The following is a 27,050-nucleotide window of genomic DNA, read 5'->3' as shown; positions in this document are numbered from 1 at the left end:
AGACTGGGAGACTGGGCGGCTAGATGGCAGATGACGTTTAATGTGAGCAAGTGCAAGGTGATGCATGTGGGAAAAAAGAACCCGAATTATAGCTACGTCATGCAAGGTTCCAAGTTAGGAGTTACAGACCAAGAAAGGGATCAGGGTGTTGTCGTCGATAATACACTGAAACCTTCTGCTCAGTGTGCTGCTGCGGCTAGGAAAGCGAATAGAATGTTGGGTATTATTAGGAAAGGTATGGAAAACAGGTGTGAGGATGTTATAATGCCGTTATATCACTCCATGGTGTGACCGCACCTTGAGTATTGTGTTCAATTCTGGTCGCCGCATCTAAAGAAAGATATAGTGGAACTGGAAAAGATGCAGCGAAGGGCGACTAAAATGATAGCGGGGATGGGACGACTTCCCTATGAAGAAAGACTAAGGAGGCTAGGGCTTTTCAGCTTGGAGAAGAGACGGCTGAGGGGAGACAAGATAAAGGTATATAAAATAATGAGTGGAGTGGAACAGGTGGATGTGAAACGTCTGTTCATGCTTTCCAAAAATACTAGAACTAGGGGGCATGCGATGAAACTACAGTGTAGTAAATTTAAAACAAATCAGAGAAAATGTTTCTTCACCCAACGCGTAATTAAACTCTGGAATTCGTTGCCGGAGAACGTGGTGAAGGCGGTTAGCTTGGCAGAGTTTAAAAAGGGGTTAGACGGTTTCCTAAAGGACAAGTCCATAAACCGCTACTAAATGGACTTGGGAAAAATCCACAATTCCAGGAATAACATGTATAGAATGTTTGTACGTTTGGGAAGCTTGCCAGGTGCCCTTGGCCTGGATTGGCCGCTGTCGTGGATAGGATGCTGGGCTCAATGGACCCTTGGTCTTTTCCCAGAGTGGCATTACTTATGTACTTATGTAATCTCTGGAGTTATATTTTCGCTAACCGTTTGGAATCGGCAGGACAACACTATTCAGGAGGGCCCAACGGAGCCGCTGCTGCGACCAATGGCCACATGGAAATTCAGCTCTATGGTTGCGGTACTTCATGCCCTTTTGCATGCCATTTCCAGCATAGCAAAAAATGTTTTCTGAGTGGCAGGGGTACGTCTGACAGTAATCAGGCAGCGCCACACTCTGCTCAGTTACTACTGGGCTCCCCCAGGAAATGGCCATGCACGCCAATTCTTTTGATTAGTGCATGGCCATTTCTCTCCCTTTCAGGAAAAAAGTCTTTTACCAGCAGCGGTAAAAGGCGGCTTTGGCGCGCATCAAACTCGTGTAACAACGCCACTGCAGGGCCCCTTTTACCACAGCTTGGTAAAAAGATTCCTAAATTGAGATTTGCATATATACCCAACTGGGCATTTAAAATTCCTTTAACGATGGTCAGAAATCAAAGCCACAAGTATAGACAGTTATTCAATCATTATCACATGCACACACCAGAACAGGCATCCATATACACATTAGATAAGTAAAAACAACTTCAATAGAGTACATCCAAAATGTATTTTTTATTGTCTCTTTTCCATCTTCCACAATTCCAGACAGCAAATGTACAGATCTGTAAGACACAAAGCAGTCCAAAACAAATAAAGTCAGAAACAACACAGTTTATACCTAATTGTTCAGCCACCCTTAGGCTTCACCTTTGGGTTTAAAAAGCAATACGATGTGCATGTAAGGTCTGGATAATGAATTAAAACCATCAAAGTTTTAAGCAAATGCCACAACTATTTAAGACTTGATAGCAAGAAACAATGATGGAATATTCACATAGCAGACAGCAAACAGATTTACTTGACTGAAAATAATTAATGTTGTATGAACTCGGTGGCTTATAGTATGCTGCTTGCATTTACATCCAAAAAGACCTTAAGTATAACTAAATATATACAACAGAACTGGCACATTTAGACTGACTCTGGACTTCTGCATGAAGATAATGCTTCCTTCATTATTCAATACCTCTCTTTTAAATAATAGTATTAAAAAATATCAGGTGCATTTTTATAATATACCACTTCATTACTCAAAACAAAAGAAGCATGTTCCCACATACCTTCTTTCTCTTTTGAGCTAGGCACAGGAAAACAAGGATTTTAATGCTCCCAGGTTTCAACCTAATTAAGGTTTAAAACAACCTTTGTAGTTATGAATAAAAACTCTGAATGTTGAGCACCTGATTCTCATAACATGATGTCTGTTTTGGTGGCCCTTTAGTGAAAAAATCTCAGCACCAATACAACTTGTGCTAGGGTGTCCCTATAACCAGCCCTTGATATGACACACTGATTACGATTTAGAACAAATTACTACTCTAATCGATGAAAGGTTATTCTGTTGTGATACTTCTTCTGTGTACATCTGTATGCTGCCCAAGCCGGCACGTTTCTAAGTATAACTGAGATAAAATAACAATGAACGATGACAACGTGGATACAGCAGCTGATAGTTTGTTTTGGTAGCACCAATATGGTGGCTGCACTGGGGCCACAGCTTCAGCCTTTTGTCATCATGCTGGCTCCTGTCTTAATAAACCTCCTTGGCTGCTGCTCTCGGATCCTCCTGATCTGGGATCCTCTGAATTCTACCTTAGCAGGCAGCAGAGCTGCCAAGAAAGACAAGATATCTAGTTCCAGGCTAGAGATTTTGGGACAGTCCTGGATTTCTGACCACCATATCCTGATGCATTATGCGACTTGCAGCACTGATTTCAATGAGCAGGATCAGGCACTACAAATCCCACACCGCTTTGGAATGTGAGTTAAAAGCAAGACTAGCCAAAAAGTCTCTATCCTAAAACTGGGCAACTTGGCATGTCTGGTCAGATTGTTGAAGGCTGTCCCAATTGGTTCACAAGCAAGTCTTCAAAGATTGTTTCCAGTCGTGAATGCCCTTTTTGTGCTTTTCTTCTTTGCTGGTCAGATTGTCATCATGTTTTGACTGCTGCTGCTGGTTTTGGTATGCAGTAAGCCCCTGCACTGATATTCTCTGTTATTCTCTGCCTGGTCCCTCCCCATCTGACATGCCATTCTCAGAGCTACCAAGTTACCCACTCCAGGAGAGAGACTTTTTGGTTGGTCCGGGTTTTAAACTTACATCACAAAACAGTGTAGTACATGATTCTATCCATTTAAATCAGTGCTACAGGTCCCATAATGCACCAGATTGAGGTTGGCAGAAATCTAGGATTGGCCAAAAAGTCTCCTGTCTGGAATGAGTAACTTGGCAACTCTTCATTCTCTTCCTGGGGGGGGGGGGGGGGGGGGGGGGGGAGAGGACCCAACTGACTGTAAATGGGGTTTAAAAAGTTAATTAAAGTACAGGTACTGAGGCTGTTGAGCAACGCAGAAGGAGCAACGCCGAAGCAGCACGTGCACCAACGTTTCAAGAAAGACCAAAGATTCTCCCTATACAAGAAAGGTCAACTAAAAGCACAGCTAAGTACAAGCATCATTGCCCTCAGCGATTCAGAGACTTTACATTCATAGCCAAATATTTACCTTGAGGTGGAGGCGTGTGTTCATATTCAAGTGAGGGAGGTTTGACTCCTTAAAAAGAAAAATTCACACAAAGAATCAATTTCTTTAATAATATTTCACAGTGAAAGTAAATTTTGAGCAATAGAGAAAATAAGCAATTGTAATACTTATCTGATTGGTTTGGTTGAGGATATTGGTTAGATGAAAATGTATTGATTGATTGTCAGCGTACCTATTTTCTGAAGGTTAGAAAGGGAAATTGTTTCAGGTCAGGAATGCATGCATATAATTTCATTGTCGTGAAATGTGAGGAAAACATTTGCACTTTAAAATTAGCATTTTAACTCAATAGAATAACTACATTTTAATACAGCTGTTTTTAAAATCTATTTATTGCTGATATTTATTGGATAAAAAAACCCATCTTTTGCAATAAATCATTATAATCTAAACAGTAGTGTGCAATATTGTTATCGCTTGGTAACACTTGAACCATCATCAGGGGAAATTCATTTAACACCTTAAATTGCACCCTATATAGCATATCTAGCATTGAATTTCCCCAATTTTCCTGTAAATTCCCTATGTGGTGAGTGTTTAGTGAGGAACCTTACACCGTAATTGAATCCTTTTACCATCCATTTTTAAAAGCTCACCCATAGGGGATCTATATGACAATGAGGGGACATGTTGGTGCAGAAGTTTGCAGTGCACCTTGCTTAGCTATACAATTGACTTTGGTGCGGCTTTGAGATGAAGGGTCTAATGGCATGTGGCAAGGGGGAGAGAAGAGGGGAGCGAAGAGAGAGAGTAAGCTGAATAATGGTATTATTATCCAGGAAGAAGGGGAGATATGCTGGAGATCGTGGGGAGGGGTGAGCAGAAAAAGAAGAAGAGAGATGATGGGGAGAAGGAAAGAGAAACATTCTGGAGATGAAGGCAGGTAGGGAAGGAAAGAGAGACATACAGGAGATTATAGAGGGGAAGGAAAAACAGGGATGCTGAAGATCATGGGAGGGGAGAAAGCAGGAGAGAGAAGCTGGAAATCATGGGATGGAAGAAGGAAGGTGAGAGATGCAGGAGTTCTGAAGGGGAACTTTGAAATCTTATATCCCGTTTCCCTGGAGTCATTGGTCCACTTCCCACTCCTTTTACGCAGTAAAGGTAAGTGCATTATTTATTTGTGTGCAGCTCCTATGTAACATCCTCTACCACCATCTGCCCACTTAAATTGCTTTGAATCAGACCCAGTAGAACTTTTTTTTTACCACAATTATGTCATTTTTATACATTTACCTCTAAAAATGTTAGTGTATTCATAAGGACACAATGGTATCTCAGTTGTAATCATCACACACAAGCTTCTCAGTGCTTCAACAGCATTGTAGCTTTGTGAAAAATGCTGAATATCAAAAATAATGATCTTAATAATGACAGCACATATGTCTTAAACTGTGTGTTTTCAATCAATCTTTAAAAAGGCAAAGTTCACTTTTCTTCACCAGCAGGAAGTATTTTAAACCTCTCTGTTTTGTTTATGATGTCTAGGAAGTTTTAGATCTCTTGAGCATTTTTGTGCATGAAGAATAATTTGTTTTTTTTTTACTAAGGATTGCTCCCAGAAACCTAGCTAATATGTAATTACTTTTTACTCCTGTTTCCTCATAAATAAATCTTAGGAACAGGTTTAGGTCTCCATAACTAAATATTTGCTTAAGCATCACTAATATATAAATCACTTCTTTTTTTCTTTGTCAAATGTGGTACAGAAAGTAATTAGCTTTGCAATCCATCAAATCCTTAAATTAACACTTGGCAAGCAGGAGACACCCCCCCCCCCCCCCAGTTACAGGCATATTATTAGAGATGACCTGGCTTTTCACCTGGCCACAGGCATTAATCTTCCTATTAATTATAACATTTATCTTACTGAGACTAATACCCTGTATTGCTGTCTACAGCTTCTTTATACATGACCCAAAGGCTAGGCTTGTGTGATTTATTTTGTCAGTTTAAGCTAGTTTGAAGTGCATAGCCCAGTTATAAGACATGTTGGGGATAATTTTGTAGGAACAAACAAAGGGCCCTTTTACTAAGCTGCACTAAAAGATGGCCTGAGCTGTGACTAGCACGTGAATTTCCCTGTGCGCTGAGGTCATTTTTAACACAGCTGTAAAATGACCAATTTTTCTTTTCCTCAATTAATGGCCCCACGCTAATTTCCCAATTAGAGCGGGGCCATTAGCTTGTGATCCCTTACTGACACCTAGTTAGTAGGCAGAAAGGACTCACGCGCTAACAATGTGTTAATCAGTTGTCACGCGGCAATGCAGCTATGTTAACTGATTAGCGCTGGGCACACCTGCTCTCCACTCCCCCAAACACATTCCCAGTGCTAAAAATTAAAAAGTCTTTTGTAGAACACGGGAAGTGTAATCTACCGCAGGATACCTGAGCGCGCCCCGCTGTAGTGCATTTTCCCGCAAAATAAACACGTTAGTGCTTACTACTAACTACTACTACTGGTCATTTTTATAGCGCTACTAGACATACGCAGCACTGGGCACATTTTATGCAGGTACTTTGTCTCTAAAGGGCTCACAATCTGAGTTTTTTTGTACCTGGGGCAATGGAGGGTTAAGTGACTTGCCCATGGTCACAAGGAGCTGCAGTGGGAATTGAACTCAGGTTGCCAGGATCAAAGTCCACTGCAGTAGCTATTAGGCTTGCCATGGGCATAGTTTGGGGAGGCGAGGGGGGCAGTGCCCCCACCAAATGGCTTGCCACCTCCTGAATTTCTGATCACGATTCCATCTACCCCCTCTCTTCCTCCCTCCGGCGCTGTAGTCTTCAATCTATCTGGGCGCCTGGCAGCGTTAGTAATGTATCCATGCTGCCTTTGCTCTGCCCCAGAAGCCTTTTCTCTGCAGCGTCTCTTGGTCCCACCTATGCGTGAACAGGAAGTTGAAGAGAAGGCTTCCGGGGCAGACCGAAGGCAGCGTGTATACATCACTAACGCTGCCAGGAGCACAGAAAGATTGAAGACTGCTGCGCCAGGGGAGGGGATAACGATCCCAGTCCTCAAAGTGTCTTTGCGCGATCCTGGAACTCGTGGGCGGGGTGCAACCCAGACTGGGAGGGGTGGGACACAGCAGAGGGAAGGAGCAGGAGATGGATGGGACTGGGAGGGGTGGTGAGCAGAGGGAAGGAGCAGAGGATGGATGGGACTGGGAGAGATGGGGCACAGCAGAGGGAAGGAGCAGGAGATGGACGGGACTGGGAGGGGTAGTGAGCAGAGGGAAGGAGCAGAAGATGGATGGGACTGGGAGGGGTGGTGAGCAGAGGGAAGGAGCAGAGGATGGATGGGACTGGGGGGTGGGAGAGGGGATGAAGCAGGATGTGGAATGAGGGATATGAGAAAAAGGGCAAGAAAAAGGGATGATGTGAGAAAAGGTTGAGACATAATGTGAATGACCTGGAAGACTGGAGAGAGGCTAAGAGACATTGAAAAGGGATTGGGATACTGGTGAGGGGTATAGGAGAAGGGGATAAGTCTCTGGAGGGGGTTGAGTTATGGTAGAAAGGGGTTAAAAAGATGGTGAAAGATAAGTTATTGGGCATCGGGTAAAAGGTAACAGGCAGAAGAGTGGCCTTGGAGGCAAGGGAAGAAAGGAGAGACTTGGATGGAGCTGGGACTGATAGGGTGATGAGATGCAGTGGAGGGTAGATGAGGGCAAAGGGGGTGAGTACAGAGTATGAGAATGCCTGGAATAAACTCCCTGAGCCCATACACCAGGCTCCCCTCCCTGCCCATCTTCAAATCCTTGCTCAAAGCCCACCTCTTCAATGTCGCCTTTGGCACCTAACCACTATACCTCTATTCATGAAATCTAGACTGCCCAATTTGACATTTCGTCCTTTAGATTGTAAGCTCCTTTGAGCAGGGACTGTCCCTCTTTGTTAAACTGTACAGCGCTGCGTAACCCTAGTAGCGCTCTAGAAATGTTAAGTAGTAGTAGTAGTAGTAGTAGTAGTAGTAGTAGTAGAATGGAGGACTAATGAAGTGGGTGAAAATGGGGGAGGTATTTAGGAGACTGGGAATGGGAGTGCTGGAGAGGGATTGAGAGGGAGATGGTCAAAGCCAATAGGTAGATGGATACTAAGGACTAAAGAGTGAGAGAAAAGTGTGTGTGTGTGGGGGGGGGGGGGGACGTAAAACGAAAGATCAGTGCCAGACAGATGCAGAGAAGGACAGGAAGACAAGAGAAGAGCGAAGAAATGGAAAGTCATCCTTGAAAAGAATTTAGGAGAAGACTGATACATGGAAAGTGGAAAAGAGACTGGGACCAGACCAACTAGAAAAATAGAATGCTCAGACAACAAAGGTAGAAAAGAAAACATTCTTTTTATTTAATACGTTTTAAGGACTAAGATGTGCCTGCTTTATGAAATGTACATTTTTTTTCTAGTGTTGTATTTTGCAAAGTACAGGAGAAAATACATTTCTGTTTCTCTTTTACCAGTATTTGCACTGCTTACAGAGTCTGGCTTTCTTAGTAGCGCTCTAGAAATGTTAAGTAGTAGTAGATCTATATTTCAGTTTTTGTGGGCATGTTTTTTGTGGTTCCCTATTTTGTATCACATGAGGGTCTGTCCATGTTCTGCATATGTGACTGACGTGACGGATTCTGCTAGCATGTAGTGTTTGTGTAGGAATGTGTAACAGTCCAGCTTGTTACAGTTTTCCAGTAGTAGGTATATTGGTGCTCTAGGGTCCAGTGTAAACTGTATAGCACTGTCTTGTCATAGGTGGGTTAAGACTGTTGTGTGTTAAGTTTTCTGTATAGTTTTTGAGTGTCTTTTGTAGGGTTTTGTGTTATTTCATAAAATGTCTGGCCCTATTGTTTTTGATATGCTGGCTTCATATTCAGCATTTTAGTCTGGTGCGTGTGTGCTTTTGTTGACTTTATTAATAGCCATAATGAATATGTATGAGATGTATATATGCAAATGTGCCAAGCCACACCCTTTGCCCCCCCAAATTAAACAGTCAAACTATGCCCATGTGCCACCTCTTAGTAAAAGAACCCCAAACAAAGCAGAAAAATCACCAATCACAAAAACTAAAATACTAATTCTGTTGAAAGGGGGGCGGGCAGTGCAGTGGACTTCATAAAAAGCTCCCAGGTACAAATCTGACCATTGCTCCCTTACCTTGTCTGCTGAGCCCCCCAACCCCCCCCCCCCCTATATGTGGTACAGTGGGTTTCTGGTGAGTTTTGGAGGGCTCACAGTTTCCTCCACAAGTGCAACAGGTAGGGGAGGTAGGATCCTGGGTCCACCTGTCTGCAGTGCACTGCACCACTACTAGACTACATGCTATTCTAATGGACTTGAGAATAACATCTGAGGTTGGCATAGAGGCTGGCAAGTAATGTTTTTCATCACATTTTTTGGGGGTGGGAGGGGGTTAGTGACCACTGAGGGAATAAGGGGAGGCCACCCCTGATTCCCTCCAGTGGTCATCTGGTTATTTAGGGCACCTTTCTGTGCCTTATTCATAACAAAAACAGGTCTAGCTCAAAACGTCTTAGTTTTAGTCCTGGACGTTTTTGTTTTATTCCATTATGGCTGAAAAACGCCCAAGTCCCACGCTGAACATGCCCCTGACATGCCCCCTTGAGATTTGGATGCACTTCTGACGGCAAAGGGGGCAAGTGCTGGCGTTGAAACGTGTTTTACACGCGTGCCGAGGCCCCCTTTTACCGCAGCTGGTAAAAGGGAAGGTCTTGCTTTCCTGCAGGAAATGGCCAGGCAGCAAGTAAAGCACTTGCCGCCTGGCCATTTCGGTGGGAGACCTTACCGCCACCCATTGAGGTGGCGGTAAGGGCTCCCGCGCTAACCCTGCAGTAACCAGGCAGCATGTGGCATTGCCCGATTACCGCTGGGTACAGTCTGTATTTATTTTTGTAGCACCGAAAATGGCAGCATGGTAGGGGTGGGAAGTACCACCGGGCTGCTGCGGTAGCCTGGCGGTACTTCCGTTATAGCGAGCGGTAAGCCCTCGTTGGGCTTACTGCCGCTTAGTAAAAAGGAACCCTTAGTAATTAACCACTTAAAATGTAGTTTAACTATTAGGCAACTACCAACTATTTCTCAGTAGTTAAAATTTTTGGATTACCTACTGAAAAGTAATTTAACTGTGTAGAGGTCAATATTCAGCCATTGGCTTTGAGCGTTTTGCGCACTGCTGATGGCGTTATTCCCAGTATATTCAAAGCTGAGATCTATGCAGGCTTCAGCATTGAATATCTGATTATTTTAAAGTTGTTTAACAGATAGCCGCTTAAGTCAGTATTCATCATTTAAGCAGCCATAGGTTACCGCATAAAAATAGGGCAGACTTTATGCGTTCCCTTTTATGTGGTCTGGCTGCTTACCCTCAGATTCTATATAGTGTGCTTAGATTTAGGCACTGAAATTGGTGTGGATTCTATAACACCGTGCATAACTTAATTGGCTTAACAAGCTAATGAGCACTGATATCAGCACTTAACAAGCAATAATGAGCACTAATTGGCACTGATTAGAATTTAGACGCACAACTCGCTAAACGTTTTCTGTAAAGGTGTGCGCCGAACTTCTAACCCATGCAAGCAAAAAGGGGTGTGGTTATAGGTGGGGAAATATGTGTTTTGTGGGCATTCTGAAATTTAGATGCCTAGTTATAAAATACGGCCTAATGCACCTAAATCTATGCAGCGGGATTTATAAAGAGAAGGGCGACGAAAATGATAAAGGGGATGGGACGACTATGAGGAAAGGCTAAAGCGACTAGGGCTCTTCAGCTTGGAGAAAAGGCGACTGAGGGGAGATGTGATAGAAGTTTATAAAATAATGAGAGGCGTTGAAAGGGTAGATGTGAAGCGCTCGTCTGTAGCCTAGTGGTTAGTGCAGTGGACTTTGATCCTGGGGAACTGATTCCCACTGCAGCTCCTTGTGACTCTGGGCAAGTCACTTAACCCTCCATTGCTCCTGGTACAAAATAAGTACCTGAATATATGTAAACCGCTTTGAATGTAGTTGCAAAAAAACTCAGAAAGGCGGTATGTCAAGTCCCATTTCCCTTTCCCTTTATGCTTTCCAAAAATACTAGGACTAGGGGGCATGCGATGAAGCTACAAAGTAGTAAATTTAAAATGAATCAGAGAAAATGTTTCTTCACTCAACGTGTAATTAAACTCTGGAATTCGTTGCCAGAGAATGTGATAAAGGCAGTTAACTTAGCAGAGTTTAAAAAAGGTTTGGACGGCTTCCTAAAGGAAAAGTCCATAGACCATTATTAAATTGGACTTGGGGAAAATCCACTATTTCTGGGATAAGCAGTATAAAATGTTTAGTACTTTTTGGGGATCTTGCCAGGTATTTGTGACCTGGATGGGCCACTGTTGGAAACAGGATGCTGGGCTTCATGGACCTTTGGTCTGTCCCAGTATGGCAATACTTATGTACCATGTTTTAGTTGGTGTAAATGGATGCACGCAGATTGAGGTGCTGAAATATCAACTAAGCGTATCCTATAATCGGCGCCTAAATCTAGGTGCCGATTATAGAATATGCTTAGTCAGTGCTGATTTTTTAGGTGTCACATATAGAATCTCCTTCTTAAGGGCTGAATATCAGCACTTAAGTGGCCAAGTGCTGACTCCGTCCCCGGAACGTCCCCCAAGATAGCCGGCTTTGTTTTAGGCACAAACTGCGATATTCAGCGGCACTTAGCCAGTTACATGCTGCTGAATATTAGTGGCTAACATCAACCAAGTGATTTAACCAGCCAGCTAAATTGCTTTGAATATCGGGTCCATAGTGCCCATTGTGCCCAGCATTGTTTAATTGCCCTTCTGAAAATATATTTAAGCGGAACACCAAACTATGAAAGATTTTTAAAGGAGATATCATTCAACCAATCAAGACCTTGCCACCACCCATTGACCTAGCGGTAAAGTCTATGTGGTAATGGTCTACGCGCGTACAATGCTGATTGCCAGCAAATTTCTGGCGTGCTTAGTGCATGCACGTAAAAAAATGGAATTACTGCCCGGGCCAAGTGGTAGCCGGGTGGTAGTTCAAAATTGACATGCGTAGGATGCGCATAGGCGCCTACACAGCTTAGTAAAAGGGCCCTTTAGTTGGTTAATGGAGTTTTCTGAAAGTTTTTTTTAATTATTGCTATGCTTTTGCCAGTGGTCTATCTAATTTTCAAATAGATTGAGTTTTGCTGTTTTTCCAGTATTTATAGTATTAGATTACCTAAGTAGGATTTACAGCTCATACTGTTTATTGAAAAATTGTTTGAGGTATTAGTTCTTGCTCAGGGAAGGTACATCTCCAGAGAATGCCCTTCTTGCTAGTGGAGGGTGATGATGAAACCCTTAGTATGTGCAGATTGCGCATTGACTGTGAATTTGAACCACTTATTTTTATATTACAATTCTATATCACAATATCCCCTACGAGTTCTTGGTTTTCTGCATGGATTGTAATAGGCATAAATACACTGTTTGCCATATTATTCATTTGCATCAAATTTCCTAGTAGACAGGATTCAGGGGCCCTTCTACTAAGCTGTGTTAGTGCTAAAATGTGGAGAGTGTGCACCAAATCAGAGCAGCATGGGTGCCCGGCGGTAATTTTGAAGTTGGCGTGTGCCGGTCACTGCTGTAGAAAATCATTTTTAATTTTCTACCGCGAGGGCATTCCACATTGGCCAGCGCTGCCTGATTACTGCATGAGTAGTGGGTGAGCCCTTTCCGTCAAGTAAATAGGTGGCGTTAAGGGCTCAGGCAGTAAATAGTCGCGCACTACTTTTCTTATTAGTTCACGAGTAGGGTAGGCTGGCTCTTTCCAAACAAGGTAGACGTATGCACGGTAATAGGTCTTTATTGAAAATCACCAAGCAACTCTACACAGCTGCTGTGTTTCAGCGCCTAAGCACCTTCCTCAGGAGTCTTATGTTTTTCAATAAAGACCTATTACTGTGCATTTGTCTACCTTGTTTGGAAAGAGCCAGCCTACCCTACTCCTTCCTCTGCTTGATTGACTCACGTAGGGATTGAGTGTTCCTCCACTTTTGTTGGTGTTCCTCTCATATTGGAGCAGGACCATTTACTGCCTCATTTAAAAAAAGGCCCTTTCCCAGCCACGGATAAAAAATGACCCAGTGCGTGCCAATTTCATGCTTTGTAAAAAGCCCCCCTTACTTTGGAACACCCCCAAACTGATGCATTGTATAATATTTTTCTCTATACTTGGATGCTAAACGAGTTTTCTCTTCTCCCTCCCTATCAGATACAGAGCATGGAGTGTCTGCTTGTTCCACTGATCTAGATGCTGCTAGCCCTAGAAACAGGGGTTACATGTCATTGAATTGGCTATGATGCATTGAGGGGCATAATTGAACGAAAACGTTTATCTCAGAGAACGGGTCCGTGAAGGGGCGGACCAAACCGTATTTTCGCAAAAGAAAGACGTCCATGTTTTATTCGACAATTTGTGAACTGGGCGTTTTTGTTTTTCAGCGATAATGGAAAATGAAAGCGCCCAGCTCAAAAACGAATAAATCTAAGGTATTTGTTCATGGGAGGGGCCAGGATTCGTAGTGCACTGGTCCCCCTCACATGCCAGGACACCAACCGGGCACCCTAGGGAGCACTTTTACAAAAACAAAAAAAAAGGTAAAAGAGCTCCCAGGTGCATAGCACCCTTCCCCCTCAAAACCCACTGCCCACAAGTCTACACCATTACTATAGCCCTAAGGGGTGAAGGGGGGCACCTACATGTGGGTACAGTGGGTTTGGGGGGGTTGGACGACTAATAAGCATTAAGCAGCACAATTGTAACAGGTAGGGGGGGGATGGGCCTGGGTCCACCTGCCTGAAGTCCACTGCACCCCCTAACAACTGCTCCAGGGACCTGCATACTGCTGCCAGGGAGGTGGGTATGACATTTGATGGTAAAAATAAAAAGTTGTAAAACATCATTTTTTTTGTGGTGGGAGGGGGTTAGTGACCACTGGGGGAGTCAGGGGAGGTCATCCCCGATTCCCTCTGGGGGTAATCTGGTCATTTAGGGCACTTTTTTGGGCCTTATTCGTGAAAATACAGGGTCCAGGAAAAGTGCCCTAAATTCTAGCTACAAACGCATACTTTTTTTCCATTATCGGCGAAAGGCGCCCATCTCTGTTCGGGTGATAACCATGCCCCAGTCCCGCCTTCACCACGCCTCCGACACGCCCCCGTCAACTTTGTACGCTTCCGCGATGGAGTGCAGTTGAAAACGTCCAAGTTCGGCTTTCGATTATACCGCGTTATTCGTTTTTGTGAGATAAACGTCCATCTCCCGATTTAGGTCAGAACTTGGGCGTTTTTCTCGTTCGATTATAAGCAGGCTAGTCTCTATATGCATGTATGTTTATAACAGCCAGCCATTTCCAGCTTATTGCAAAGGCTCCTATTGATTTTCTGAATAGCTCACAGTGACAGACTATCCCAGTGCCTCATTCTGTTTACAGCAAAACAGTATCCCCCTTGATCATAGATTAAAGCTGTCCTTTAAAAAGTCTTAAGATTTTTGACAACTGTCTTATGTAGGTTACACAGTCTTTGTCTTTCCTTTATGCCAACACTTCATAAAAAATGTTAAAATCCTTGATAATCCTGTACTATAATGGATTTAGTGAGACATGCACAGTCCCCCCTCCCCCAATGCCACACAAATACAATATGCTCACTGAAATATTCTGGCCACCTGTGGCTGTAGAATCTTTTAAGTATATTGGGTAAATAAAGCCGCTTTTATGTAACCTAAAACACAGTGTTAGTCAATTCCAAACTGGCCTATAATTGTTGCCTGTCCCGAGGGTAGGTATTTTGTGGTAAGCAGGGATCAGGCACTCAAATACAGTTCAGGAAAACTCAACCACCAGAGGGAGCTCTAACATTATAACATGCACTACAGCTTACTGTACAGAGGCAGATTTCCTTATTAAATGCCTGTCCAGTCTCCATTTCCATGTGTTTTCTTCTTTTTTTTTAATTTATAGAAGTAATGTTTTAAATGATTCATACTTGGCAAAACCACATACTACTGATAAGATCCTTAAACGTCTCTGCCGTGCTGTGTTAGAGGTGTTACAAATATTTTGCAAAGTTAATATTGTTTATCTAGTAACCACAGTACATTTTTGCTCAGTTATTTATTTGGATTTGCTCACACCTTTTTCAGTAGTAGCTCAAAGTGAGTTACATTCAGGTACACTGGATATTTCTCTTTCCCAGGAGGGCTCACAATCTAAGTTTGTACCTGAGGTAATGGAGGGTTAAGTGCAGTGGTGTGCTGGTAAATGTTTAACAACAGGCTCTCTCCCCGGTCCCCCTCTGCGCCCCCCCCCAATTGCAGAGCTGGCTATAGCCGGGGAGAGAGCCTGGGGGGGGGGGGGGGGGGGGGTGGCAATGCATTACTCCAGAAAAAAAAAATTAAGTGATCCCAGGTTCCAATCTTAATGTGTGATAAAATGCCATAAATAAGTAAATAAATATAAACTTTTAATGTTGAGCACCTGATTCTCAAAGTGAACATATTCCAAACACTATAATGAAAATAAAATGATTTTTTTCTACCTTTGTTGTCTGGTGACTGTTTTTCTGATCATGCTGGCCCAGTGTCTGATTCTGCTGCTATCTTAACTCCGTTTCCAGGGCTTCCTTTCCATTTATTTCTTTCCTTTCTTCTTTATTTCTGGTCCTCCGCAGACTTGACTGTCCAGTGGATCCAGCTTCTGCCTATTTTCTTCATCCATGTGCAGTTTTTCTCCTCTCTTCCTTTTCCCTCATCTCATCTCCTTCTTCACTCTTCCCTCCCCTCCATCCATGTCCAGCATTTCTTCTCTCTCCCCTCCTCTCCGCTGCCCTCCATCCACCCATGTCCAGCGACCCTTCTCTCCCCCTGCCCTGCCCTCCATCCACCCATGCCCAGTGACTCCCTTCTCTCCCCTGCCCCCCCAGCCACCCATACCCAGCGATTGACCTCTCTCCCCTGCCCCCCTCCAGCCACCCATGCCCAGCGACTCCCTTCTCTCCCTTGCCCCCCTCCTCCTTCAGCCACCCATGTCCAGCGACTCCCTTCTCTCCCCTGCCCCCCTCCAGCCACCCATGCCCAGCGATTGACCTCTCTCCCCTGCCCCCCCTCCAGCCACCCATGCCCAGTGACTCCCTTCTCTCCCTTGCCCCCCCTTCCTCCAGCCACCCATGTCCAGCGACTCCCTTCTCTTCCCTGCCCCCTTCTTCCTCCAGCCACCCATGTCCAGCGACTCCCTTTTCTCCCCTGCCTCCCTTCCTCCTCCAGCCACCCATACCCAGCGATTGACCTCTCTCCCCTGCCCCCCTCCAGCCACCCATGCCCAGCGACTCCCTTCTCTCCCTTGCCCCCCTCTTCCTCCTCCTCCTTCAGCCACCCATGTCCAGCGACTCCCTTCTCTCCCCTGCCCCCTTCCTCCTCCAGCCACCCATGTCCAGCGACTCCCTTCTCTCCCCTGCCCCTCCTCCAGCCACCCATGTCCAGCGACTGACTCCTTTCTCTCCCCTGCCACCCCCTCCCGAGTTGTTCGTCGAATTCTTCGGGGCAGGCAGTCTTGCCTGCCCGCTGCCAGCGCTGACTCTCCCCCACTGCCGGATCACTATTCAAAATGGCTGCCGAGACTTACAAGGGCGGCCTCTAAGACTTCAACAGAAGTCTCGCGAGGCCGCCTCTGGAAGTCTCGGCGGCCATTTTTAAAGAGCGAACCGGCAGTGAGGGAGGGTCAGCGTCGGCAGCTGGCAGGCAAGACTGCCTGCCCTGAAGAATTTGATGGACAAGGTGAAGGTGATGGACCGGATCCGGAGGGAGGGAGAGAGGGAGGAGAGCCAGCTTGCACGTAATAACAACCGGCTCGCAAGTCGGAGCAAAGTTTAACAACCGGCTCTTGCGAGCCAGTGTGAGCCGGCTCCAGCACACCACTGGTTAAGTGACAAGATTACAAGGAGCAGTGGTGGGAATTGAGCCAGGCACCTTTGGATGTCAAGACCAGTGCTCTAACCAGTATAGCACTCCTCCACTCACTGGAGTGTTGCTGGAGGAAAAAAAAAAAGGTTCTTTAGCATTTTGTGATGACAGTGTCATGTGGGCTGCTTTTCACTTCTGAACTCCCAACACTGTACAAATTGTTAACTTGGTTGAGCAAAGCAGCTGATCACGGTCATATATGCCCTTCAGCTGCTGAAGGTCACCTGATCATCAGATATAAAAACATAAGGAATGTTATGACGAAGCACATCAGGGTTTGTCGAGCCCAGTAGCCTGTCTCTGATAGTGGCCAATCCGGGTCACAAGTACCTGGCACATTCCGAAAAATAGATCTATTTCTCATAGCTCATTTCTATGGATAAGCAATGGCTGTCCCATGGCTAAGACATTTTTATGGGCCTTTCTTCCAGGAACTTGTCCAAACCTCTTTTGAATCCCACTGTGCTAGTTGCAGTGACATGTGCAGTTATAGAATTGCCCTTATTGTATTGCCACAGGACCTATTGAGAGATGGGAACATGGCATATGATCTTGATGTGTGTCCCCAGCTACAACACCATACCAATTGTGTACCCCTAATTGTGGTCTCACTCCAAACTATCCATGCTACTGCCATGCAGCCAATGGAGCAGAAGGAACACCAAAGAATTCTGCACTCCCTTCCATTTTTCCCATGTGTAATCTGCCCACAAGCTTCTAGCCAGCATTGCCTCTACATAAAGTTTAAAACATGGCCAAGCATAAACCATTGCCCTAGCCAGTGCCTAACACCTAATAAATGGCCTGGCCTTTGAAACTAAAGAGGAACCTGTAGGTCTTTCATCCCTCAGTTCATGCCAGGCTTATAGATATTTTTTTGCTCCAACAGCCTCCCAAGCTACAATGGGGTGGGGGTGGGGAGGCAGGAGGATGATGACAGTGAAGAGGAGGAGGAGAAGAATCAGCAGCCAACAGAAGAGCAGGGGGAGAGTCAGGAGACAGAAAGAGAAACAGATTGAGACAGAAGAAGAAAGGGGGAGGTGGAGGTAGAGGAGCAACAGGACCTAGGGGAAGCAAGAGGGGAGGAGAAGCACAAGGCAAAGAATGGTGAGGAGCTGGAGCAAGAATGGCAAGAGGGGAGGGGATGTGGAAGAGTCAGGGGATCCTATTGATCTGATATCAGCAGAGCTTGTCCACATTGGACCAGGTGGGTTTGCATTCTCTGAACATTTAATGTCCTGGAAGTCCACCTGCAAATACGGTCAATGAGGCAGGACATGCAACAGGTCTTCTGGGACATTCTGCACTCAATAGGCCTTATGCTGACCCAACTGGAGGGAGTGAGGGCAGAGCTATGGGCCCTCTGTGATGCTGTAAAGCAGCAGGGGCACATAGCTCAGCCCCCCTTGGGCCAAAATCTTATTTTACTTCATATTGTTTTGTATGTTTTAATGGTACATATATATAATGTAAATTAAGAAAATCTTTTATTTATCTGTATGCTATTTTTTGCATTTGTCAGGACCAACACTTGGTGCCATCATGTCACCTTCCAGATCCAGGCCACCCTCCCCCAACACACATATCCCTTCATATACACCATTTTCATACCGTGATGCACACGTCTTCTGGAACACGTTGGCCAATTCAGGTTGTCTGTAGTTTGCAGGGTCTGGGCTGTCATCACCTGGAGAGGTGTGGGAACATCTGAACTGTCATGCCAGGTGCATCCATCAACTGCCTGCACAACATCCAGCCAATGTATTACATATCCAGTGACACGAAGCAGGGTGCCCACTCATATACATCACCTGCTGCTCATCTGCCAAGGGACAAAAGGCATTTTTCAGGCCAAAATGTGTTTGAACAGCTAAAAGGTATCCTGGGATAGTCCACTTGGTTGTATGGTGTTCCAAAACATGACAGCCTCTATTCTCTTGGACCTTCTCAAATAGGTCTTTGGATCTGCATTAGTGATCCAGTGTTAAGGCTGATAGCTACCTGGTTCTGGCATGGGCTTTCTACTCTGTGTGGTGTCGTGGAGGAGGGGTTGAGCTACAGACAGAGATGGTGGATGGCAGTCCTATGAAAGTAGAACCAGATTCAGGAACTATGTTCTGAGCCTATATATATCCTCTGATAAAGGTGTCTTCTCCCTGTTCTTATCTGTGCCATGGTCTGCACAGCCTAGACATTGAAGTCAGCCATGTTGATTCCTCTGTTCCACCATCAGCACCCTGTGTGACCCTTCACCAGCAACCAGATTTGAATGAGAGGGCTGCAATGATGATGAGGAGGACTGCAAACAGAGCAGGGAAATATAAGGTAGCCAAAGACACACCTTCGTGGACACAGACAACAATCAGGTAATTGAACAGTTCTCAGATCTCCTTCAGCAACCATCAGAGCAAACACCAGTTCCAAAAGACAAGTGAGGCTGCCATTTGTTTGTGATTATAGCAATTGTAGGATGCCGGTGTTTAGATTTTCTGCTCTTCATGTACACGCCCTTTGCAGAATACTTCAGCACTGCTCATGCCATGCCCACAACATGCCTCTTTTCTAAACGTGGATCTGTCGATGTAGCCAGCACATACATGTGTAGCCTGCTGTTATTCAAAAATTGTAATTTCCATATAGATGTTGTTTCCACATGTAAGTCCCAGTATTACCACATGAAAATTGCACATAGGGCTCCTAAAATAATGGCCTTAGTCTCACAAGATCCTTCTTCAAATCCTTGCAATCCTTTGATAGTTTAAAAACCTTTAATAATTTTGGTCTTATTTTAGAACCATTTCCACCTGTAAGAGCAACATTTTCAGGTGTAGATTGCATACACGTGTAAATGCAATCTCATAAAGCTGCTATTTACAGGTAGAAATTCACCTCACACAGATATTTCAAGAGGTCATGCATTTGGGTGGGACTTGGGCAAGACAAAAATCTACACAGGCATTCTTTATTTTACAAAGAGAATAAAACATATATGGGAAATGATTTCCCCTAAGGTTTTACACACCTCAGAAACACACACAGGTTTTCAAAAAGTGATGTTTCAGTCAGGGCTTTACTCAAGGGATTAAGGGAGTCATTCTCCTTAATCTCCCATTGCTTATTTCTGCCTTTAAAATGAAGCCAAATTAAAATTGCAGCTTCACTACTTAATTGGCAGCACTTCCATGTGTAGATTTGAAAAATGGGGCAGCTACATGTGGAAGCAATGCCACTTAACACATGGAAATTGCAAAATTGCCACTTGCACTTCGAAGCTGCTAAAATAATGCCATGTATTTTATTGACATACATATTCCAAACAGTGGCTGCATATAAATACATGCACGCCTGCTGGAACTGAGTTGGTTCCAACTTGAACATAAGAACACAAGAATAGCCACACTGGGTCAGACCCAGTGGCGTACCAAGGGGGGGCGGTCCGCCCCTGGTGCACGCCGCTGGGGGGGGGGGGGGTGCCGCGCGCCGGTCAGCGTTGTTCGCTTCCAGGCTCCCTCTGCCCCGGAACAGGTTACTTCCTTTACAATTGGTTACTTCCTGTTCCGGGGCAGAGGGAGCATGGAAACGAACGACGCTGACCAACGCGCGGCACCCCCCCCCAGCGGCATGCACCCGGGGGGGTTCTTTCACGGGGGTGGGGGGGTGTCCCTTCGCTGGGGGGGGTCGCGCTGCATGGGGGGGGGCTGCACCCCTGGTGTCAGCGCCCCTCGGAACGCCACTGGTCAGACCACTGGTCCATCTAGCCCAGTATCCTATTTTCCAAACAGTGGCCAAGCCAGGTCACAAGTACCTGGCAGAAACCCAAATTATGGCAACACTCCATACTACAAATCTCAGGGCAAGCAGTTGCTTCCCATTTCTGCCTTGGACATCTCAATTCTGATCTATGCAAAATTGGGCTCTACATTGCATCTGCAAATTTGATCATCTCACTCATCAATCTTATCTCCAGATCATTTATGAAAATGTTAAACAGCGCAAGTTCCAGCACAGACCCTTGGGATACTAGTGACCCTTTTCCATGTGGATAATTGACCTTTCAGAACTACATTTTGTTTTCTGTCTTTTAGATAGTGTGCAGTCCACAAAAGGGCATGGTCTCCTATCCCATAACTCTCTAATTTCCTAAGGAGGCTCTCATGAGAGACTTTGGGGCACATTTCCGAAAGAGAAAAACGTCCAAAGTGTCATAAAGCCCTGTTTGGATGTTTTTCTTCTCAAAACATCCAAATCGGTATTTTCGAAACCTATTTTGCAGACGTATATCTATTCTTCTAGCAAACCATAAATGTTTCTCACAGTCACTCTCTGAGAGGGAAAAAAGACTTCAGATACCCGGTACTGTTTCACTCAATTAGTGAAATGTACCGCTCCGCTGAGCCGCTGTGTCAGGGGCGTAGCCATGGGTGGGCCTGGGCGGGCCTGGGCCCACCCAGCAACGGAGCACCCAATGGGCCTTCTTTCCGCTCCCTCCGTCGGGCAGCGTGAGCCAGCCCAACTGTACAACAAAGCTGCACAGCACTGGGTCCGTCAGCATGCTGCCGCTAGCTCCTACTTTGTCATCTTTCGGCAGAGGTGTTAGTTCTGCTGCTAAATCTGCAGCGGATCCATGCAGTGCCAGGGCTGTCTCTCTGTACGCTGCTGCGACTGCTTCCTCTGCGCTAGCCCCGCCTCTTCAGAAAGAGTATTGGAGGTGAGGCGAGGCTAGCGCAGAGGAAGCAGTCGCAGCAGCGTACAGAGAGACAGCCCTGGCACTGCATGGATCCGCTGCAGATTTAGCAGCAGAACTAACACCTCTGCTGAAAGATGACAAGGTAGGAGCTAGCGGCAGCATGCTGACGGATCCGGTGCCGTGCAGCTTTGTTGTACGGTTAGGCTGGCGCTGCCCGACGGAGGGGGGGAAAGAAGGCCCATTGGGTGCCGGTAGGTGGTGCCGGAGAAACCTGCAGCGGTGGTTTGGGGGGAGGGGGGTTCGGGGCAGTTGGTAGCCAGACAGCCAATTTTGGGGAGAGGGGGGAGAGAGAAAATTTTGTGCCCACCCACTTTGTGCTCAGGCCCACCCAAAATTGGCTGTCTGGCTACGCCACTGTGCTGTGTGACTAGATTTCTGTACTGCTGCTGGCGGGCGTCCTCATCAGTCTATAAAAAACCTCTCATAAATGCTATTTCTCTATTACCCTTTTGTGTGTAATGTATTCCTATATTAGAGTAAGCACTTATCTTGACTGGGCGTGTTCTAGCGGGTTCGCTTTACAGCGAGCTCCTGTTTCGCTTTTGCTTCCTTAGGAGCCGAACCCTCAATATCTGTGCCCTGTGAAAAGAATAAAAGGGTAATACAGAAATAGCACTTATGAGAGGTTTTTTATGGACTGATGAGTGAAACAGTATCGGGTATTTGAAGTCTTTTTTCCTCTCAGAGAGTGACTGTGAGAACGTTTGCTAGAAGAAGAGTTGTGAATTGAATTCAACAGCAAACACCAGGTGGATTAAATCAAAACATTGAGATGTATATCTATGCAATTAGTCTGCAGTGCGTCCACATCAGAAGGGGGGTGTGTTGGTGGCGTTTCAAAGGCAGGAGTATGGTGTGCATAACACTTGGATGTTTTATAGCCAGAATGGAACAAAAGAAAAACGTCCAGGACTAAAACTAAGATGTTTTGGTTTAGACCTGTTTTCAGAACGAATAAGGCACAAAAAGATGCCCTAAATGACCAAATGACCACTGGAGGGAATCGGGGTGACCCCCCAATACCCCCCAGTGGTCACTGACCCCCTCCCACTCCCCAAAAATGTGATTACCATTACCATGTTTTTCGCTACTACTAAATGCCCATTTTCTATATAATTCTTATATAATTCTTAAATATTGCTTACTATGATTGCTTGCTAAAATATGATCATCTTTTATCATTATCATGTTACCCAAAATCCTTCTGTTATTACTAATTGTATACTTTCTCAAGTATTCTCATTATTCATGATGTATTGTAAGCCACATAGAGCCTGCAAAGAGGTGGGATACAAATGCAACAAATAAATTAATTAATTAAAAATATGACTTACCAGCCTCTATGACAGCCTCAGATGTTAGTCAGGTCTATTAGAGCAGCATGCAGGTCCTTGGAGTACTGTAGTGGTTGGTGCAGTGCACTATGGAATGGGGGAGCCAGGTCCCTATCTCCCTCTAGCTATCACACTTGTGGTGGAAACTGTGACCCCTCCCAAAATTACCAAAACCCTACTGTACCCACATATAGGTGCCCCTTCACCCATAAGGGCTATTGGAGTGGTGCACAATGGGGGGGGGGACAGTGTGTTTTGGAGAGCTTAGGGGACAAGATAAGAGAGCAAAGGTGAGATGTGCACCTGGGAGCATTTTCAGGAAGTGCACAGATGTGCACCATTGCTCTCCTGGGATGTATGGGGGACTAGTCTACTAAAAATGATGGCTCCTCCTGCATCCCAATGGCATGAATCTCTACGTTTTGCACTTATTTGTTTGGTTTTTTTTTTTTCCAAAAATGGACCAAAAAAACAAAATATCCAAAGCACAAAATCTTGTTTGAAACAGTATTTTCGAAAACAAAAAAAGATAGACGTTTTTTTTTTTTTTGGACATTTTGTGCAAAATGGCCAAAGCCGGACTTAGATGCCATGTCAAAAATGCCCCTCCATGTCAAACACCTTTTGAAAATCCAAATACACTTTCCCCCATTTCTGTATAGGTCGCCCAAATTTAGGTGTGGATCCCAGATCTGTGTGTAAACTAATTAACAATTATTGCAGTTAACAAGCACTTAATTGGCAGTAATTAAGAGACGTGCAGATCTGTCCTACGCCTTATTCTATAACATGCATGCCTAAAATTTGTGGAGGGGCATTTTCGATTGGGGACGCCCATCTCTAAGGGCACCCATCTCCGAGGATGGTGCCGTGAAGGGGTGGGGCCAACCGTATTTTCGAAATGAGATGTGCTTTCATCTTTTGTTTCGATAATACGGTTGGGGGTGCCCAAATCTCAACATTTGGGTCAAATGCTGAGATCGCCGGCTGTAGAGATGGGCGCCCTCGGTTTTCGCCAATACTGGAAACCAAGGGTGCCCATCTCAAAAATGAACAACTCCAAGGCATTTGGTCGTGGGAGGGGCCAGGATTCGTAGTGCACTGGTCCCCCTCACATGCTAGGACACCAACCGGGCACCCTAGGGGGCACTGAAGTGGACTTCACAAATTGCTCCCAGGTACATAGCTCCCTTACATTCGGTGCTGAGCCCCCCCCCCCCACAAAAAAACCCCAAAACCAACTCCCCACAACTATACACCACCACCATAGCCCTAAGGGGTGAAGGGGGGCATCCACATGTGGGTACAGTGGGTTTCTGGTGGGATTTGAAGGGCTCCCATTTTCCACCACAAATGTAACAGGTAGGGGGGGATGGGCCTGGGTCCGCCTGCCTGAAGTGTACTGCACCCACTAAAACTGCTCCAGGGACCTGCATACTGCTGCGATGGACCGGAGTATGACATTTGATGGTGGCATAGAGGCTAGCAAAACAAGTTTTTAAAGTTGTTTTTTTTAGGGTGGGAGGGGGTTAGTGACCACTGGGGGAGTCAGGGGAGGTCATCCCCGATTCCCTCCAGTGGTCATCTGGGCAGTTCGGGCACTTTTTTGTGAATTGGACCTTAAAAAAAAAGGGACCAAATAAAACGGACCAAATTCTCGCCAGGGACGCCCTTCTTTTTTCTATTATCGACCGAGGATGCCCATCTCACCTTGGCCGATAAACACGTCACAGTCCCGCCTTCGCTATGCCTCCGACATGCCCCCGTAACCTTTGTTCGTCTCCGCAGTTGAGGGCGCCCAAAATCAGCTTTTGATTATATCGATTTAGAAAATAAGCTGGATAGTGTGCAACTCAAAAGCCATGGGAGGGGCCTGGTTGGGTCAGCAGTGTTCCCAGAAATAAGGCGCGCCTGTCATCAAGCAAGCATTTACACCAGCTTTTGACAGGTAGAAGTGCTTGTGCCCAAACTTAGGTGTGAGACGCACACCAAGCTAGTATTCTGTACAGGTGCTCTGTGCAGATTATACTGGTGCCTAACTTTGGTCACCATTTATTGACTCTGGCCCCTAATAACAACTGGCTCACCATTATCCATTAGTTTTTTTATACCTTTAAAAGAATCTAATAAATTGGTAAGGCAACAGTTGCCTTTGCCGACTGCTATGAGCCAAAAATTGTTTTTCTGCTATTACCTTATTATCCATGAACGCTGCTTTTGGTCATCTAGTGGTCCAACCGACAAACTGCTGTCTTCCGCATTTAACAGCCTGTGGGGTCCTTTTACTAAGGTGCTCCGAAAAGTGGCTTGCTCTGGTATAGAGGCGTGTATTGGACACATGCAGGTTCACTTTTTGGCGCACCTGCAAAAAAGGCCTTTTTTTGGCCAAAAATGGATGTGCTGCATAATAAAAATTGGCGTGCATCCATTTTGGGCCTGAGACCTTATTGCCACCCATTTACTTAGCGGTAAGTTCTCACGTGTTAATCAGGTGGTAATCGTCAACATGCGTACAATGCTGATTACCACCCGGTTAGTGCCATGGGCCGGAAAATAAAATATATTTTCCAGCGCTCATAGTGGACACACGTAAAAAATGAAATTACCGCCCAGACCACATGGGTAGCCGGGCGATAGTTCCAAATTGGCATGCATTGGCCGTGTGTAGGCGCCTACACGGCTTAGTAAAGGGCTCCTGTGTTTCTTAACAACTGTGAGAAGCAACTGTGCACCTCATTAAGAATCATCTCATTGATAAGTCTGCCTTTTTGGAGTGGGATGAGAATAAATCCTCTACTGTTCATTTTAAAAGTGGAAGCTACTCTGTAGACGATTAAGGGCCCCTTTTACTTTCCATGTTGAATGGGCTTCATCGACATTGCTGTGCAGGAATCGCTAGCGTGGTTTGGTAATTTTGGGACACTTTTGTATAACTTCTTTGTACTCATTTTTGGAGTCTTCCTGAAGAAACTCTGGTGAAACGTGGTCCATGTCGGGGACCAAGAACCTCTCTTTTTTTCTGTTTTATGAAGTTTCCTTAACTCACAATTACCAGCTGGGAATTACATTTTTTTTTAGATAGTGAATTCACTGTTTTGATTATTTTTTTTTTAAATTGAATTTGTTGCAGCCAATTCCTGTTGTGTCTTGTTGTTTTGTGCCATTTAGTTTTGAAAAGAAAAATGTTTTGGTTGCTTTATAAAATTAATAAACTTTATTGTGCAGTGATTATATTTAAATGAGATGTGACTGTTAGACACCAGACTATCGCCTATGTTTACTAAGGAGCGCTATGGGCACGTTAGCATTTTTAACGTGCATAAATGATTTACACTCATTAAACCTAATGCACCCATAGAATGTATAGGCGCGTTAGCGTTTAACGCACCTTAAATTTAAAAGCATGTTAGAAATGCCAACGCATCTTAGTAAACATACCCTATGTCTGTAGCCATCTTTTTCTATGAGCACAATTTTATATAAAATTATATATATATTTTAAATTTTGATCTGTAATTATAAAAGGGAGTGTTTTTTTTTTCATTTCTTATATTGATCAGAGGGGAAACCAGCAGAGGAGGAGGCAGTAATAGGTAAGAGCCACTGTGTGTTGGCTCCTCCTACCAGTGGAAGGAGATCTTGCAGAAAGAGAAGTGAGAGGAAGACTTTGCTACCCTGGTGTGTCATCCCTCTTCTTTTGGACACCAGCCACAGTTTTCCTGTTTGTGTTGTGCTACACCTGGGGTTCTGCTGTCGCACACTGGTTGAGAACCTCTATGCCAGGGTTTGAGTCTCTTGGGGATTCATTGAACTCTTTGAAGGTTCTGGTCACATACCACACATTGGCACCATTATTTACACTGTCATAAAATATCAAGGGTCCCTGAACAGCATCATGGCAATACTTGATATCTGGAAGAATAATTCATTGGTGAGCAATTTCAGTTGGACTGGCCATCTGCCTTCTGCCTTCTGCAGCTCTCCACGAATATCTCATGCTAAGCAGATATGCTGCAGTGAGAATTTAGTGCAGAGTATTCTGAACTGGCTTGGAATTTTTTTTATTTGGCTTACTTTAGACGGTTAAGCTGTACAGTATTCTCTCTCTAAACATATCGTATTAGTGGAAGGAGTTTCTTGTGACTAGAAAGGCTTGTTTAATGTATTAGTAGGTAAGCAGAAATTCTATACTTAGGAATTTTTTTGTGTGCGCATTCTGAATATTTGATCCCACTTTCTGTCATTACTCTGTTTCTCTTCTGCTTCCTTACACTCGCCTTCTGGACATCTGATCCTTTTCTGTCTCCTGACCATTGCCCCTTTCTCCTGACTTCCTCTTTTCCGCCTCTTGTCATTTCCAATCCCGTGGCCACCTCTCCTCTTCCTCTTCAT

General features: G+C 44.9%; 1 protein-coding gene across 1 annotated transcript in view; it reads right to left on the bottom strand.

Annotated features, from left to right (window-relative positions):
- The window catches only part of LOC115464782 (39S ribosomal protein L19, mitochondrial-like), a 39,060-nt gene extending 12,010 nt beyond the window's left edge, over nucleotides 1-27,050 (bottom strand). The window contains exons 1-4 of the mRNA XM_030195137.1: nucleotides 26,906-27,050; nucleotides 26,398-26,570; nucleotides 21,847-21,903; nucleotides 18,189-18,318 (exon numbers count right to left, since the gene is read on the bottom strand). Of these exons, the coding sequence (XP_030050997.1) occupies nucleotides 18,189-18,318; nucleotides 21,847-21,903; nucleotides 26,398-26,570; nucleotides 26,906-27,050 (505 nt within the window). The remainder of the gene's footprint in view (nucleotides 1-18,188; nucleotides 18,319-21,846; nucleotides 21,904-26,397; nucleotides 26,571-26,905) is intronic.

The sequence above is a fragment of the Microcaecilia unicolor genome, chromosome 3 (assembly GCF_901765095.1).
Source record: "Microcaecilia unicolor chromosome 3, aMicUni1.1, whole genome shotgun sequence".
Classification (NCBI taxonomy): domain Eukaryota; kingdom Metazoa; phylum Chordata; class Amphibia; order Gymnophiona; family Siphonopidae; genus Microcaecilia; species Microcaecilia unicolor.
The sequence above is the reverse complement of the archived record's forward strand: the minus strand, read 5'-3'. Positions and strand labels throughout refer to the sequence as shown.